The 17,835-nt window shown below is 42.0% G+C and overlaps 1 protein-coding gene across 4 annotated transcripts in view; it reads left to right on the top strand.

The window, feature by feature from the left end:
• Positions 1 to 17,835, top strand: part of gdpd4a (glycerophosphodiester phosphodiesterase domain containing 4a) — a 97,705-nt gene that overhangs the window by 37,128 nt on the left and 42,742 nt on the right. For all 4 annotated transcript variants that reach the window (XM_060923463.1, XM_060923462.1, XM_060923464.1 and 1 more), the window contains 3 exons: positions 4,683 to 4,828; positions 4,994 to 5,076; positions 9,802 to 9,952. In XM_060923463.1, the coding sequence (XP_060779446.1) occupies positions 4,683 to 4,828; positions 4,994 to 5,076; positions 9,802 to 9,952 (380 nt within the window). The remainder of the gene's footprint in view (positions 1 to 4,682; positions 4,829 to 4,993; positions 5,077 to 9,801; positions 9,953 to 17,835) is intronic.

The following is a 17,835-nucleotide window of genomic DNA, read 5'->3' as shown; positions in this document are numbered from 1 at the left end:
GGAGGGCAGAGTCAGGGAAGGTAAGTGGCAAAATCACTACACCTGATGTCAATTAACCTGTGTTTGTGTGTCTTCCCAGCGACCATGCCCAATATAAGGAGAGAGAGAGCAGAGGAAGAGAGCTCTCTCCCCAACCAGATAACTTGTGTGTATGTGTGTGGCTGGGAGAGTGTGTTTGCTACTGAAAAATGCAAATAAAGAGTTTTTGGAAACTCAGTCCTGGCCTGCCGTACTTTTGTGCTCCACCCACCCGTGCAAAGTTCTACAAAATGTTATTCATTATTAATCATAATGTATCTCACTATATTGTATATAATTTTATATTGGTTATATATTTTACAAATTTAATAATGTATATGGCGTAGTATGGTGGTGTAGTGGTTAGCACTGTTGCCTCACAGCAAGAAGGTTCTGGGTTCGAGCCCAGTGGCCAACAGGGACCTTTCTGTGTGGGGTTTGCATATTCTCCCCATGTCTGCGTGGGCTTCCTCTGGGTGCTCTGGTTTCCCCCACAGCCCAAAGACATGCAGGTTAGGCTAATTGGTGGCTCTAAATTAACTGCAAGTGTGAATGGTTGGTTGTCTACCTGTGATGACCTGGTGACTTGCCCAGGGTGTACCCTGCCTCTCGCCCATAGTTAGCTGGGATAGGCTTCAGCTTGCCTGCGATCCTGCACAGGATAAGCAGTTACAGATAATGGATGGATAATGTAGATATAGATTATTAACATAAGTTTATACACATCTCCAAAGGAAATCAGCATCAGCTGAGTGGATGTTGTGTATTATTATTATTATTATTATTATGATGATGATGTTTGGGTTAATTTCAAAATCTATACAGTTCATATTCTGGGCACAGTGATGATTCCATATAAAGCCAACAAACATTCAGCCACTTGTTCTTGACATATCATGCTAATGAAAATCTTGAACGGATGGACAGACAACCTGAAAATATTCAGTGGAACACCACTCAGTGGTGGAGGAATAATAATAAATAATAATAATAATAATAATAATAGTTTAGATAAGTTTCTGAAGGAGGTGTTGACCAGATGTGTGAAAGGTGTGACCATTGTGTTAGTAGCTCCATCTTTGATTGTACTGATTCCAAATAGACTCCAAAAATGGTTGTGTTTTAGAACTACATCATGACATCAACTTCCATGTGTAAGGGTGCAGGTACTTACTGATGCAAGCACAGAGGAAGGTGGGTGCGTCACAAACTGTAACCAAATCAGCAGTCTTAGTTAGACGCGCAAGGGTCGGACAATCAACAAATGAGAAAACGGAGTCAGGAAATAAACGTAAACAAAAGTCTAAGCACTAGAAGCCAGTCAGGAACTCTGAAGGCTTGGTATGATCAGGTACAAAGACACAGGACAATACTTCACAAGGAGTGTTTGTGACTGCTGAGCTTATATAGGGAAGTAGTCACAAACTACTGCAATTTATTGTAGAATAATTGGGCACCTGTCTTCAATTATTGAAGAATAATTGAAGACAGGTGCCCTCATTAGTATTCTGGAGATGAGGGGTGCTGTGGCTCTTGGGAGTTGTAGTCCGGAGCGGCCATGTTTGGAGGCTGCTCCAAACTCAGATTTTCAGTGCTGTTACTGACACCATGCTGAAAAATATCATCATATAATAATCATACAGGGGTGGCACGGTGGTGTAGTGGTTAGCGCTGTTGCCTCACAGCAAGAAGGTCCGGGTTCGAGCCCCGTGGCCGGCAAGGGCCTTTCTGTGTGGAGTTTGCATGTTCTCCCCGTGTCCGTGTGGGTTTCCTCTGGGTGCTCCGGTTTCCCCCATAGTCCAAAGACATGCAGGTTAGGTTAACTGGTGACTCTAAATTGACCGTAGGTGTGAGTGTGAATGATTGTCTGTCTGTGTGTCAGCCCTGTGATGACCTGGCAACTTGTCCAGGGTGTACCCCGCCTTTCGCCCGTAGTCAGCTGGGATAGGCTCCAGCTTGCCTGCGACCCTGTAGAACAGGATAAAGCAGCTAGAGATGATATGAGATAATCATACAAGTAGACTGTAATGTCTTTGGGAGTGAATGAATAATCAGACCTTAAACAGATCATATCAACCCTTTTCTCAGTTATTACACGATCTTTATTCATATTTTTATATCTCAATGCAATATTTAATGAATCCACTTACAGGTAGTGCGTCAGTTCTTCCTTCCAGCTTTTTCTACCTGTTTTTTTTTTTTTTTTTTTTTAATGTGGCTATACAGTGCACTGTGGTATGACGCATTAGCTGTCCTTCACAGGCAGAACCTTGCTTTTGTGGCTTTCTTACTTTTCCCTCTCCTTGTTTGTATTCCCCTCACTCTTTCTCTCATCCCTCTGTCTCTGGTTGTCATGAGCACTGTGAGGCTGAGTCATGTCTGGGGCTCTCATCAGGGTCTTGATGAGGCAATGATTAATGAGCGAGAGGGAAAAAGCAGGAATGACCAGCGTAAGGGTCACGGCTCTGCTTGCACTCTTTCGCACCAGCCGTGTCAGACGCTCATCCCCAGATACACTGGCTCTATTGTTCATACAACACACTGACATCTTTCTCTCCCTCCCTCTCTGCCTCTCCTGTACGCATTCTCTCTCTTTATTCTATCACGACACACAGACATCTTCAGCTACCCCGAGAAATCAAGTCAGCTTTAATTTAAAAGATGCATTTAGTTCTTTTCACTTGGAGAAAGATATTTCTCATGTTATTTACAGCCAAGGACACTGCAATCATTCCAGAAGACTTTAATGCAGTTAACATGATCAACAGCGTAACAGTGATGAAATTCACTGCCTTGACTGTTAGCAGCTTTATAGGCAGCTGAACTGTTCTAATACAGCAGAGACATAAACATTGCTCCCATCTTGTTTTTCTTTATTGTATAATGACCAAATTTGTGCCAGTTCTAAGACTTTATTAAAGGATTATGTTGCAGAAATAGGATTATATTGACTTGGGCAATGATCCACCTATTATATGTACGGTATGAGCATTTTTCCCCACCTGATTAAATATGCTTTAAGTGGAGACCACAGTGAGTTCTGCAGAAAGCCCAAGAACAGGTGCTGGGTAAATCACACCTAAAACACAGGTTTTGAAGTATACTATAAATGTTGGTTATGACTCAAGTTAAATTTACTCCAATCATGTTGTTTAGATCTAAGCAGCTCTTACCTGTTTAGATTCATTATCCGTCATAATCTTTTAAACTACAGTAAGTGAGTATGATAAAAGCGTTTACTATGGCAGTGTTCCATATACTAATGGTATGTTGGTATATAAAGTATTGTTTAGGTACTGGGGACACTAATTGCTGAAGTTTTGAAAGTGAAATTCTTTCCTATCCTTGCTTGATATACAACTTTTCAGTTGCTCCACAGGCCATTGTCATATTTTGTGCTTCATTATGCACCACGCATTTTCAATGGGAGGCAGGCAGGCTAGTTTAGCACCCGTACTCTTTTACAATGAAGTCACGCTGTTGTAACACATGCAGAACATGGCTTGGCATTGTCTTGTTGATAAAAGCAGGGACATCCCTGAAAAAGATGTCGCCTGGATGGCAGTGTATGATGCTCCACAACCTGTATGTACCTTTCAGCATTAACAATGTGTTCATCTATGCACAAGTTACCCATGTCATGAGCACTAGCACACCTCCATACTATCACAATTGGCTATTGAACTTTGCTGGCTATTGAACTTTGCGCTGGTAACAATCTAGGTGGTCTTTTTCCTCATTAGCCCAGAAGACACAATGTCTATGATTTCCAAAAACTATTCGAAATATGGACTCATCAGACCACAGCACACATTTCCACTTTGCCAGATGAGCTCAGGCCCGGACAATTCGGTAGCATTTCTGAATGTTGTTGTTGATATATGGCTTTCACTTTGCATGGAAGATGCAGCAACAAACTGTGTTTACTGACCACGGTTTTCCAAAGTGTTCCCAGGCCCATGTAGTAATATCCCTTATGCAATCATGTTGGTTTTTAATGCAGTACCACCTGAGGGATCGAAGGCCACATGAGTTCAATGCTGGTTTTCATCCTTTCCCTTTTCGTGCAGAGATTTCTCTGTGTTCTCTGAATCTCTTGATGATATTATGGATTGTTGGTAGTGAAATCCCTAAATTCCTTGTAATTGTACATTTGAGAAACTGTGGTTTTAAACCTTATGACTATTTTCCCATGCAGATTTTCACAGAGTGAACCTTGCCCCATTCTTGCTTGTGAATGACTGAGCCTTTCCAATTACCAATTAATCCGTTTACCTGTAGAATGATCCAAACGGGTGGTTTTTGAGCATTTCACAACTTTCCCAGTCTTTTGTTGCCCCTGTCCCAGTGTTTTTGGAACATGTTATAGGCATCAAATTCAGAATGAGTGTATATTTACAAAAAACAATAAAGTTAATCAGTTTCAACATTAAATATTGTGTGTTTGTATCATATTCAATTGAATACAAGTCAAAAAGGATTTCCAAATCAGTGCATTCTGTTTTTTATTTACATTTAACACAGCATCCCAACTTTTTTGGAATTGGGGTTGTAGTTGCCAGGCTACTACAACATTGAGAGAATAATACACATTTGAGAATACACAGGCATGTACACTCCTGGATTTTTCAAAACGATTCAATCTTGTTGCTTTTGTGTTGCAGTGAGGCAGGTGGCCATCCTGGGCTCGTACTTGGCTGTTCTCTTTGCCCTGTACCTCGTTCCTCTGGGTATGTATTCCCCCTGCATTAAAGAGGAGGGCACACTGGGCCCAGCACCCATCCTCATCGGGCACAGGGGAGCTCCCATGGTAAAGTCACCACCAGTACACAGTCCACAAACCATTGTGTGATATTTATTTGACTTCACTACAAACCATTTAAGATCCTCAATTTTTTTTCCATTGTTCCTGTGAAAGGAAAAAAAAGTTTAAATGAGTCTGTTAATGATCCTGTCCTATTGTGTGCTCATACAGCTCGCACCAGAGAACACACAGCTGTCCTTCCAGAAAGCTGTGGATACTGGAGGAGAAGGACTAGAGACTGATGTCACAATTAGGTGAGCTGGATCTCTCTTCCACTTTCTCTCTCTTTTTCCGTCACTGTTACTGCGAGAACAGTCACACATTGTGTGCCAGTCACACAGCCACAGTCAGTATTAAGAGGGCTCAGTCACTCACCTCTATCTGCAGTCGCTCACCTCTGTCTCTTTCTTACTGCAGTTCACTCATCCCCTTCCCCCCTTTCTCTTTTCATGTTTGTTTGTCTGTCTTTCCCTAAGCCCAGGGAGACTACTAAATGGACTTGGTATTAATGTCTTCCATGTACCCCATTTCTGTTTACCTCATGTAACTATTACATGAACCCACTTTCCCTGTCATGTCACTATTAAATTAGGATAATCATTCTCTCCTCTACTGTTCTTTCTCTGTTTCTATTCCCCTTTCTCTTTTCCTAATGTCTTTATTAAAGGTCTTTCAGGTTTTTCAAATGTAGGTCATAAGAAGAATTTTCCCTGACACCCAGTTATTTTTCTTTAGTGGACCAAAAGCTACTGAATTCGAATCACAGACTTCCAATTTTATTAGTTTTTTTTTTAAATAGAACAATTAATGAATTTAGGGCAACGTGGCCCTAAATTCTCCACTATTTTTTTTTTCCTGCCTCACCATGACCCAATTCAAGATACTATGTCATGCATCACGTGGTGGGCTTTCCCCGTTTGTACAAGGCAGTGTGGGATACAAATTTGAAACAGGAGAGAAAAATGGAGGACGCAAGTGTGTGAATGAAACATGAAAGATCGACTACAGTAACGGAAAGTGAGGAAAAAAGACGTTATTTTACGAAAGAAAGGAAACACAGGATCAAATTAATAATAAATATCGGCAGTCAGCGAGCACCTTGGTGTGATCAGCTGTTCGTTTAGTGACAGAATGATGTAACCGAGGTGCATGCTGAAGGTAAACCTGTAGATGGCAGTAATGCAACACTGTGGATGCCAGCTGCTGTAAAACCCAAAAGAAGTCATCGTCGAAGGTAAACCTGCGTACACGGACTTCCTCTATCTGCTTTACTGCGCGAAGCGAGCGATTTCATGCATATTATTTGCTAGGGAATCTCCTCAAATTAAATAACTTCCCAGCCACAGAATGGCCTAGGTTTTTTTTTTTTTTTAGATATTGCAGGAATAAACATGTAACACAATGACCAACTTTCAGAGGGAACTAAATTTCACCGATTTTATGAAATTGAAAGGCCATCTAGCTTTAAGTAAGGACAATCTCTGCACCTGTTTCTTTGTCTTTCTCCATTTTTCTTGGTCTTTCTCTTTTTGTGGCATCACTATTAAATTTATTTAAAAATAAAGGTTCTGGGGGTGCCGTGGCTCAGTCGACTAAGGCGCCATACCATAAATCCGAGGACCCGGATTCGATTCCAACCCGAGGTCATTTCCTGATCCCTCCCCGTCTCTCTCTTCAGCTCATTTCCTGTCTCTACACTGTCCTATCCAATAAAGGTGAAAAAAGCCCAAAAAAAATAAATAATAACAATAAAGGTTCTGCGTATCTCCTTTAAAAACAGACAAAGACGTGAATAGAGATTCACGTCTTTGTTTTTAAAGGAGATACGCAGAACCTTTATTTAAAAAAAAAATTTCTGAGTGGATAGTATCTCCACCCTTGGCTCTTGTATGCTGCATAAATGGGAATTTAAAAAAATATATATATTTTTTGAGAGTTAAAATCGACCGCAAAGTTGGCATTCGAGTTGCCCCACTGAGCCAGCCAGCCCTGAGTGCATGACCTCACAGCAGGAATCGGTTTTAAGGCCGAGGCCTTTTGACAGTTATAGACCAAAGTCATATAAATAAAAATTTATGGTGAAAGTAAGAAATACCGTTACCGACTTGCTCAACTAAGACTGATTTGACTTCACTGATTGTGGGTTGACTCTCATTAAAACAGGATAGGTGTTATAACTTATGCAACATACATGTACATGTATGCATTTTCACTGATAAAACGTAAAAGGCTAATTAAATAATCAGATGAACTGAGACAATCACATTCTGAAACAAATTAAATAATCTTATACCGGTAACTTAAACACACAATACAAAGTTACATGTATTAATGTAAATGCAGGCAAACAACATGTTTTTGTTGTTTTATATCCAAATGAGAGTCGGAGCTTACCCATCTGTGTTCTTGCTTCTTGAAGGCTGATCTCGTGGCCGATTGTTTTGAAACAGTCTGACTTTCAGTTGTTTGTTCAGTTCTCCATTCATTTGCTTCTTCCACATAAGAAAGAGATGGCAACAATATCCAGTGAAGAAATCAGACGGCTGCTCCACTCATTCTCCATTTTCTCCATACTGAGTACTCCGCCATTACTGCTTGGCTTAGGCAATTACTAAAACCCAGGACGGAATGGAACGTCACCGGTTTTAGCAACAACCGCAGGGAGGTCATTGCCCGAGCGATATGTTCTGTCCCGGGTTTTACCAACAACCCTCGGCTCACACTCCGGGAGAACTGGTGCAACTGAACTTACTTTCCTCATCTCATCTCATTATCTCTAGCCGCTTTATCCTGTTTGACAGGGTCGCAGGCAAGCTGGAGCCTATCCCAGCTGACTACGGGCAAAAGGTGGGGTACAACCTGGACAAGTCGCCAGGTCATCACAGGGCTGACACAGACAACCATTCACACTCACATTCACACCTACGGTCAATTTAGAGTCACCGGTTAACCTAACCTGCATGTCTTTGGACTGTGGGGGAAACCGGAGCACCCGGAGGAAACCCACGTGGACACGGGGAGAACATGCAAACTCTGCACAGAAAGGCCCTCGCCAGCCACGGGGCTCGAACCCGGACCTTCTTGCTGTGAGGCGACAGCGCTAACCACTACACCACCGTTCCACCCAACTTGCTTTCCTTGTAAAAAATAAATAAAATAAATGCTTTCCTTTTCTTGTAGTTTTATTTAAGTGTTCGTACTGCACCCTCTTTCAATACAGGCTTATAGCCAACGCTCCTCAACAGATCAGAGGTCTCGTATGAGTCTTCAGTAAAATGTGCAGAGGAGAGACCACTTCGTAGGCACCTAATGTGCCCATGAACTTCTCGCAAAATGAGTCCAAATCTTTGCAGTTTGAACATTCTTGGGCCATGAATGCAACATAAATCCACCTTCTGTCATGTTGCTGGCACATCTACGTGGCATGACGATAAATTAGCTCAAAATGGAGGATCAGAGTTGCAGTCAGCTCTGTGTTTTAGTATAGCGGAAATGGCAATGAGACCGATAGTGACGTCCTGCTGTGACATTACGGATGTCAACGTCATTCACTCAGACCGCTACCTATATGAATCACTTTAATCGTAAAAATTACTATATTAGATTTATTGTTAACACTTGAAACTATTTCTGTGCCATTCTTGAGGTCTCAAGGCATTTATAAACAAAAGTGAGGCCATGGTTCTGTGTATATGCTTTAAGCTGTCACTGTTAGCTGAGGACAAGTTCTCTGTCTCTTTGTCCCTGTCTTTCTGTAATTCTATCTCTCATTCTTGTTTTGTTGAGATAAGGTAAGTGCAATCTCTGTGTCTGTCTCTCTCACACACACACACACACACACACACACACACACACTCCTTCCCACTCGCTCCATTATCCATCACTGTCATTATTTCAAACTGTGAATGTGATGTGAGTGAACAGCCTGACCTCCTGTTTTCACCTCCTCATTACACCTGATTATATCTCCCATCCCACTAGGGCACAACATCCATCCATTCAGTCTATTCTCTGATCCCTGACATGTCAAAGCCACCAGTCAGAGCCTTTAATTAGCTGCTCATTCATCAGCTCTTTCCATTGGACACAGGGTCATGCCAACCAGGTGGTCTCTATAAATAGAGATAAGACGCAGGTAGCAAACTGCACACAAACAATTATTAGCAAATTAAAAGCCTCTCATCTGAGGAGTCAGGTTCTGTCATGAGAGAAATTCATGCTTTCCACCTCGGTCCTTCCATGATGAGCAAATGAGCTCATTATCTGCCAGCTAATCCTCTTGGCCGGCCCATGGTGCCTGCAGGAACCCCAGTGGTGCTCCTGTTAGCATGGCTGGGAAGTAGGTGGAGATGGTGTTACTCAGCAAAGTCACATGTGAACCATGTGATCTCTGCTGCATGCACAAAAAAGATTACATCAACATACAGTGGTCTGTCACAGATATAGAAATACAATCATTGGGAAATCCAAACTGCACACAAACAATTATTAGCAAATTAAAAGCCTCTCATCTGAGGAGTCAGGTTCTGTCACGAGAGAAATTCATGCTTTCCAATTTAAACAAGTCATATTCAGATTCCCAGCCTGCCCTAAGTTTCCAATCTTTGGCTTCCAATTATGGAATTTTCCTCTTGCATAAACTAGTGAATCAGCTAGCAAAAAAACCCCCAGAAGCTTTAGTCTTTCAACTTGACTTCTACCTCCAAGGCGAATTACCAGGAGGATATTTTCCAGTATTCAAACAGGGGCATCTCACTGTAGAAATTCCTGCAAGAGGCGAGTAGGCATGTTGGCACCAATTTAATCAAAGCACAAATATTGGATTTTGGCCAGAGTTTCTGTAACACAAATGTGGTGAACATAATTAGTAAAGCCATTTGGGATGTCAACATTATTCTGTTTTTGTAGTTGCTTTGCTCTGTTTTACACTGTTCACAGCAAACCGCATCACATTAATCCCAAATGTTTCCTCCTGGCAGCTATGATGGTGTCCCCTTCCTCATGCACGACAGCACACTGAGGAGAACAACTGATGTACGCAAGGTATTTCCCAACCGAACAAACACTCCAGCAGCTATGTTCACCTGGGCTGAGCTGGAGCTGCTCAATGCTGGAGCCTGGTTCCTGCAGGTGAGAATGTGGACATTTCCACATCCTTATTTATTGTTTAACCACAAAAATAATGACATGGGCAGCAACTCTTTGCATGTCTTTTTCTTTGTTACTCAGACAGGGATGGTAGTATTGTGGTAGTATAATAATGCTTTAAACCCAATGATCAGAGCTTAAAAAACATTAACTCCTAAGTCTACAACTAATATCAAGACATAATAAAATTGTTTCTGCTACAGGTATACAGCAATTAAATCTTTTTATGCTCAAAATACTGTTATACTGTAATCTTTATTGCCTTTTAGCATCTGCTGCAACAATAAATAGTGCCCAATGCTTGTGCAATGGCTGAGTGAATTTCCCTCTTTTCTCAGCTTCAAAATGGCTTGCATTTCTCCCATAGTCAGCGCTCTGGTCTGCGTGTTGGTTTATCCTTTTTAACAAGAAATAGGCAAAACCCAGGCAAAACCCAGGTGATCAAACCAAGAGTAGACATTGAGGGGTATTAATAGTTTAACCAGTCAATATAATAGGGCGTACATGGGCAATAAGAAACCTCTGTCAGTCACATACAGTGGGACAAAAAAGTATTTAGTCAGTCACCAATTGTGCAGGGCGGCACGGTGGTGTAGTGGTTAGCGCTGTCGCCTCACAGCAAGAAGGTCCTGGGTTCGAGCCCCGGGGCCGGCGAGGGCCTTTCTGTGTGGAGTTTGCATGTTCTCCCCGTGTCAGCCCTGTGATGACCTGGCGACTTTTCCAGGGTGTACCCCGCCTTTCGCCCGTAGTCAGCTGGGATAGGCTCCAGCTTGCCTGCGACCCTGTAGAAGGATAAAGCGGCTAGAGATAATGAGATGAGATGAGACCAATTGTGCGAGTTCTCCCACTTAAAAAGATGAGAGAGGCCTGTAATTGTCATCATAGGTATACCTCAACTATGAGAGACAAAATGAGGGAAAAAAAAATCCAGAAAATCACATTGTCTGATTTTTAAAGAATTTATTTGCAAATTATGGTGAAAAACAAGTATTTGGTCAATAACAAATGTTCATCTCAATACTCTGTTATATACCCTTTGTTGGCAATGACAGAGGTCAAACATTTTCTGTAAGTCTTCACAAGGTTTTCACACACTCTTGCTGGTATTTTGGCCCATTCCTCCATGCAGATCTCCTCTAGAGCAGTGATGTTTTGGGGCTGTCGCTGGGCAACACGGACTTTCAACTCCCTCCAAAGATTTTCTATGGGGTTGAGATCTGGAGACTGGCTTGGCCACTCCAGGACCTTGAAATGCTTCTTACGAAGCCACTCCTTCATTGCCCGGGCGGTGTGTTTGGGATCATTGTCATGCTGAAAGACCCAGCCACGTTTCATCTTCAATGCCCTTGCTGATGGAAGGAGGTTTTCACTCAAAATCTCACGATACATGGCCCCATTCATTCTTTCCTTTACACGGATCAGTCGTCCTGGTCCCTTTGCAGAAAAACAGTCCCAAAGCATGAGGTTTCCACCCCCATGCTTCACAGTAGGTATGGTGTTCTTTGGATGCAACTCAGCATTCTTTCTCCTCCAAACACGACAAGTTGAGTTTTTACCAAAAAGTTCTATTTTGGTTTCATCTGACATTCTCCCAATCCTCTTCTGGATCATCCAAATGCTCTCTAGCAAACTTCAGACGGGCCTGGACATGTACTGGCTTAAGCAGGGGACACGTCTGGCACTGCAGGATTTGAGTCCCTGGCGGCGTAGTGTGTGACTGATGGTAGCCTTTGTTACTTTGGTCCCAGCTCTCTGCAGGTCATTCACTAGGTCCCCCTGTGTGGCTCTGGGATTTTTGCTCACTGTTCTTGTGATCATTTTGACCCCACGGGGTGAGATCTTGCGTGGAGTCCCAGATCGAGGGAGATTATCAGTGGTCTTGTATGTCTTCCATTTTCTAATAATTTCTCCCACAGTTGATTTCTTCACACCAAGCTGCTTACCTATTGCAGATTCAGTCTTCCCAGCCTGGTGCAGGTCTACAATTTTGTTTCTGGTGTCCTTTGACAGCTCTTTGGTCTTGGCCATAGTGGAGTTTGGAGTGTGACTGTTTGAGGTTGTGGACAGGTGTCTTTTATACTGATAACGAGTTCAAACAGGTGCCATTAATACAGGTAACGAGTGGAGGACAGAGGAGCCTCTTAAAGAAGTTGTTACAGGTCTGCGAGAGCCAGAAATCTTGCTTGTTTGTAGGTGACCAAATACTTATTTTACTGAGGAATTTACCAATTAATTAATTAAAAATCCTACAATGTGATTTCCTGGATTCTTTCCCCCCATTCTGTCTCTCATAGTTGAAGTGTACCTATGATGAAAATTACAGGCCTCTCTCATCTTTTTAAGTGGGAGAACTTGCACAATTGGTGGCTGACTAAATACTTTTTTGCCTCACTGTATGCCACTATTTTAAATAACTTGAAAAATGGGTGGGTTCAAACAAAAGGTGCTCTAAAGCAGTGTTTCTCAACCACTGGGCTGCGAAGCACCATCTAGTGGGCCGCAAAATTTTTTCCAAGTTTGAAGCCAAATACTAAATAATTCAGGATGTCGGAGGGTCTCAAACCTAGTAGCTGGTTTGCCAAACATTTTTCAAGTGGAATAAATAGATTAGTAGGTAAATTAAGAAGACAAAGCCTTTATTTTGTCACGTTTAACCCACGCATGCACAAAGAGAGAGAGGGTGCAGCGGGCTAAATAAAGAAATAGGTTTGTGGGTAAATTCTATGGATCTGTGATGTCTGCTGTAAGAGAAGAGCAGGGAGGATTGAGAATTGAGCAGCTGTGGTTTGTTTACACCTGATACTAAAACTCGTAGCCTCCTAGCAACCTTCTCAAAGACGCGTACAAAAAGCCCAGCAACTCCTATTTACCTGGGCAAAAATGATACAGGATTATCTTGTAGTGTCCTGATCCCAAAATCTTTAACCCAGCCATATATTAAAAAGTTGTACACCTCCATGCTCTTCCAGGTTTTCATCTGTTTGTCCGTGTAGAACGATGTTTGCAGCACCAGATAGTTTGAGCTGTTGGGGAACTCAACGGATGGATAATTTTCCAACTGATAATGAATGAATGAATGAATAACTTTATTTAAACATAAGTTGATCAGCAGAGCTAGTGGGGTTGTGTACAGATACAAATAATTACAAATATAAAAGGCTAAAAATGTACACAATCTTGGGGAAAAAAAACCCTTAAATTTTTGATTATCTGTTAACTATCTTAACATTTAAGTTAATTAATAGTATACATAACTATTGTCTTTGTATTTAGTTACGGCTACAGTGGGATCAAAATTTATTCTATTAATGTCAAATTTAGCTAGTAAATTTTTCTTTCATAGGAAAAATCCTTTTTTGTTAGTGTGTAAGGCTCTATCCCATTGAATGGTTTCTATATTCACTTATTTTGAGTGTACTTCTTGGTTTTAATAACTTGCTTGTTTGCTGTACACAAACATGGCAATAAGTTCTTGTGTTAATGGACCAGACTCCACTTTTGGATCATTAATCCCTTTTGACTGAGAATGACCTGCATGCATGGTTTTATGTTGGCTTCTGGCACATCCATAATACAGTTAAAAGCAGTTTTGTTTTTATTGCATTTATTTAATTCCTGTATTGCATTTGTAACAGGGAGTGATGTTGCATCCCATTAATACACATTAGTTCTATTTCAGTTCTATTTTAGGAATAGTTGGTACAATCCCTTGCAGAGTGTGTCTACCTGAGCTAACACTGGTGGGGATGGGCGTACAAACCATAGTGGAGTTTGGAGTGTGACTGTTTGAGGTTGTGGACAGGTGTCTTTTATACTGATAACGAGTTCAAACAGGTGCCATTAATACAGGTAACGAGTGGAGGACAGAGGAGCCTCTTAAAGAAGTTGTTACAGGTCTGCGAGAGCCAGAAATCTTGCTTGTTTGTAGGTGACCAAATACTTATTTTACCGAGGAATTTACCAATTAATTAATTAAAAATCCTACAATGTGATTTCCTGGATTCTTTCCCCCCATTCTGTCTCTCATAGTTGAAGTGTACCTATGATGAAAATTACAGGCCTCTCTCATCTTTTTAAGTGGGAGAACTTGCACAATTGGTGGCTGACTAAATACTTTTTTGCCTCACTGTATGCCACTATTTTAAATAACTTGAAAAATGGGTGGGTTCAAACAAAAGGTGCTCTAAAGCAGTGTTTCTCAACCACTGGGCTGCGAAGCACCATCTAGTGGGCCGCAAAATTTTTTCCAAGTTTGAAGCCAAATACTAAATAATTCAGGATGTCGGAGGGTCTCAAACCTGGTAGCTGGTTTGCCAAACATTTTTCAAGTGGAATAAATACATTCAGACAATCAAGGAACTTACTGAACTGTGCCAGAAGGGAGGCTTCACCCTGGAGAAGTTTGTCAGCAACAGCCGTGGTGTCTTGCAGGCTATTGCAGCAGAAATAACAGCTAAGGATCTAAAGGAGCTGGATCTTGATTGTGACAAGCTGCCAGTAGAGAGAGCCCTAGGTCTACTGTGGTGCATGGAAAATGACTCATTCCGATTTAAGATCGAGATGAAGCAACAGGCATTTACCAGACGTGGTATGTTGTCCACCATCAGCTCAGTGTATGACCCCCTGGGTTTCCTGGCCCCAGTCACTCTGCCCGTAAAGATGATGCTGCAGGAGCTATTCAGGAGAGGATGTGGATGGGATGATTCCTTGCCACCAGGAGTTTTTGAGCCGCATGACCTGTATGTCAGACGAAGATGGAGACAAGTGCAATATATTGCGGATTTGTTCTGGAAGAGATGGGTCCGAGAGTATTTGCCATTGCTCCAAGAATGACAAAGATGGCATGAGAAGGAATTTGAAAGTTGGAGACATTGTCGTTATCATGGATGCCTCTGCTCCTCGAGGATCTCGGCCACTTGCGAGGGTGCTTGAGGTGTTTCCTGATAGGCAGGGCCTGGTACACTCTGTCAGGTTGCAAACAAAATCCAATATCATTGAAAGACCTGTGACCAAACTCTGTTTAGTACATGGGGTATGATCATGAATGTGTTATTACATTGTACTTATCACTTGGTGTTATGCTTCATTTTGGTTCCTTTTTGTTTTCATTTTTGTGAATTGTTGTGTCTGCCTGCCATCAACAATTAGGGGCCGGTGTGTAGGAGCCAAAATGCATGGTTTTGTTTTGGGTGCAATTCATTTTCTTGTCCACTGGGTGGCGCATGGTAATTAACCTGTTTAGGTATTTAGGCAGGATGTCTATGTTGCTTGTCAGGTGTTTGACCTGGAAGGGCAAAGGGTTTTGACCGCTAAGCGCTATGCTTGCTACACTCCTGGGGACTTTGTGTGTGGATACTGTGCCTAACTAATGTATTGGACTTGTGTGGAATAAATGGATCACCTTGCTTCGACAAGAAGACTGTTTACAGGCGTTTTGTTTTAGATCACAGTAAGTCAAGTCAGAGTAGCATAGCAATTAACATCCAGGTAACATCTAGCGCGTCAGCCTAGCCACTACCCGCCATCATTGACACCTCAGTAGTTCCGTATTAGACGGAACTCCTTTAATACTTGTATTCCTCTGTTAGACTGGACACTGGAAGTTCAAGAATACCTTTCCCATATAGGCCTGTGCTGGCAATGCACCTGGGGAGACCAAGCCATTTTTTCACAAATGAGCTAACCAGCCTCTCCAGTTTTTCAACCTTGGAGAGTGTGATCTCATAGATGGTCAAGGGCCACATCAGTCGGGGGAGGAGACCGAACTGAAAGTACCAGAGCTTCAACCTGCCTGGTAGGAAGGACCTGTTGATGCTCTCCAAGCTACTGATGGTGCCCTGCCTAATCTGGTCTGCTTGGTCTATATCTTTTGAGGGTTGCGTCATACCAGCGTCCAAGACGCTTAACAGGTTTCTCTACCACCGTTGGTATGGGGTCCTCGCCAATGTAAAGTGTTGCTCAAACAGCTTCCCTTTGATGACTGATATGCTCCTGGACTTGCTTTGATTTATTTTCAGTCTAGCCCGTTTGATGTTCTCTTGGAGCTTCCTCAATAGTCGCCTAGTGTAGGGCTTGGTTGTTGCAAGTATGGTCATGTCATATCCATGCATGCCCTGATAGGAGGGAGTTGGAGACCAGGTTTGAGCTGCTCTCCTCCTACCACCCACCAAGAGGCGTAGATGATGACTTCCATGGCCATAGTGAAAGCTAGCGGGAAGATGGTGCTTCCTGCCATGATGCCAATTTCCAGACACTGCCATGCTATAGTGAATTCATCAGTTGTAAGGCAAAGCTGTATGCCCTGGAAATAGAATTTGACTAGGGCTGTGATGGGCTCTGGGACACTGAAGTAACTGAAAGCAGACCACAGGAGATTGTGAGGGACTGAGGTAAAGGCATTGGCGAGGTCCAGGAATTAGGTAAAGAAATCAAAAACTGTCAAATCAAAAAGTGGCCTAATAGGTTATTAGATTCTAATAGAATAGATGAGCCAAAATAATTGGGGATCTTTTTTAGTGGGCCCTGATTCGTTACAAGTATGAATAGATGGGCCTCAAAGCAGAAAAGGTTGAGAACTCCTGCTCTAAGGTGTTCTAAGTTGGTTAACAAATCTAGATGTAAATATCAGGAAATGAAAGCTAAAATTCTGATCTCCTATTCATCTTTTGTTCTCAAACCCAAACAACTGCTGTGCATAGCAAAAACAAAAGAATTGGCCTTGCCGTTCCAATACTTTCAGAGGGGAGTATATGTGATAAGTAGTCTGATGCTGTCTGCAATTCATACAAATTATTAAACAAGTAAGTATATATTATAGAGACTAAACTTTTTTTTTCTTTGATCCTCTGCTCCAATCGCATAAAGTCACTTGCCGGAAGCAGAGCGTCATTCCTTGACAAGGACTGGAATAAGCCAGTCGAAAATTTGGGTGAGTCCGGGTCCTTATGTGTTGGAACAAAAGTTTAGTCTCTATAATGTTGTTTACCAACACAGATGAGTCTACATATGAAAATAAGTATATACTCAAGACCAGTTGACACATGAAATGAAACTAGATAGCTCAGTTGGTTAGAGGCAGGAACCACAAAACATGTAGCATTGAAGAAGCAAAAGATACCATGTATGTCCCAGAGATACAGCATCTCTGGTTTATCCGTGACATTTACAATTTTTGACCCCTTGCTATAGTGATAAAGGAGACACAAACTGCTTTTTCCCCCCCTATTTGCTTCTGTAAATAGTTACTTTTGCTTCACACTGACTATCTACAGTAGTTGAGCCTTGTCCTGTCAGTTCATGAACCTCTGTCCTGTGAGCCACTAGAAAGCAAAGCAGAATTGGTCTGAAAGGATCAACTGAACCCCAAGACAACAAAAAAGGAACTGCTGGAGTAAAGGAGTTGGAGGCATCAGGTTCCAAAGTATGTACATCCACTTTTTTAAGAGAGTCCTACATCATGGCTTCAAAGGCTATTACACAAGGAATAATTCCCTACTCCAAAAGCAGCATAAAAAGCCAGATTGAAGGTTGCAGGTGATCACCAGATTGAAGACCTAGCCATTTGGAAAAAAAAATTGAATTTGATCAGTGCTATGTATAGAGGAAAAAGGGTGAGGCTTTAATCAGAAGAATACCATCCCGGCTGTGAAGAATGAGGGTAGCAGCATCACAGTGTGGGGGTGTTTTGCTGGAAGAGGGACGAATTTACTTCCAAAATAGATGGCATCATGTGAAGGCAGAATTATCTACAGTGCTTGAAAGTTTGTGAGCCCTTTAGAATTTTCTATTTCTGCATAAGTATGACCTAAAACATCAGATTTTCATACAAGTCCTAAAAGTAGATAAAGAGAACCCAGTTAAACAAA

Source organism: Neoarius graeffei, chromosome 6 (assembly GCF_027579695.1).
Source record: "Neoarius graeffei isolate fNeoGra1 chromosome 6, fNeoGra1.pri, whole genome shotgun sequence".
Classification (NCBI taxonomy): domain Eukaryota; kingdom Metazoa; phylum Chordata; class Actinopteri; order Siluriformes; family Ariidae; genus Neoarius; species Neoarius graeffei.
The sequence above is the reverse complement of the archived record's forward strand: the minus strand, read 5'-3'. Positions and strand labels throughout refer to the sequence as shown.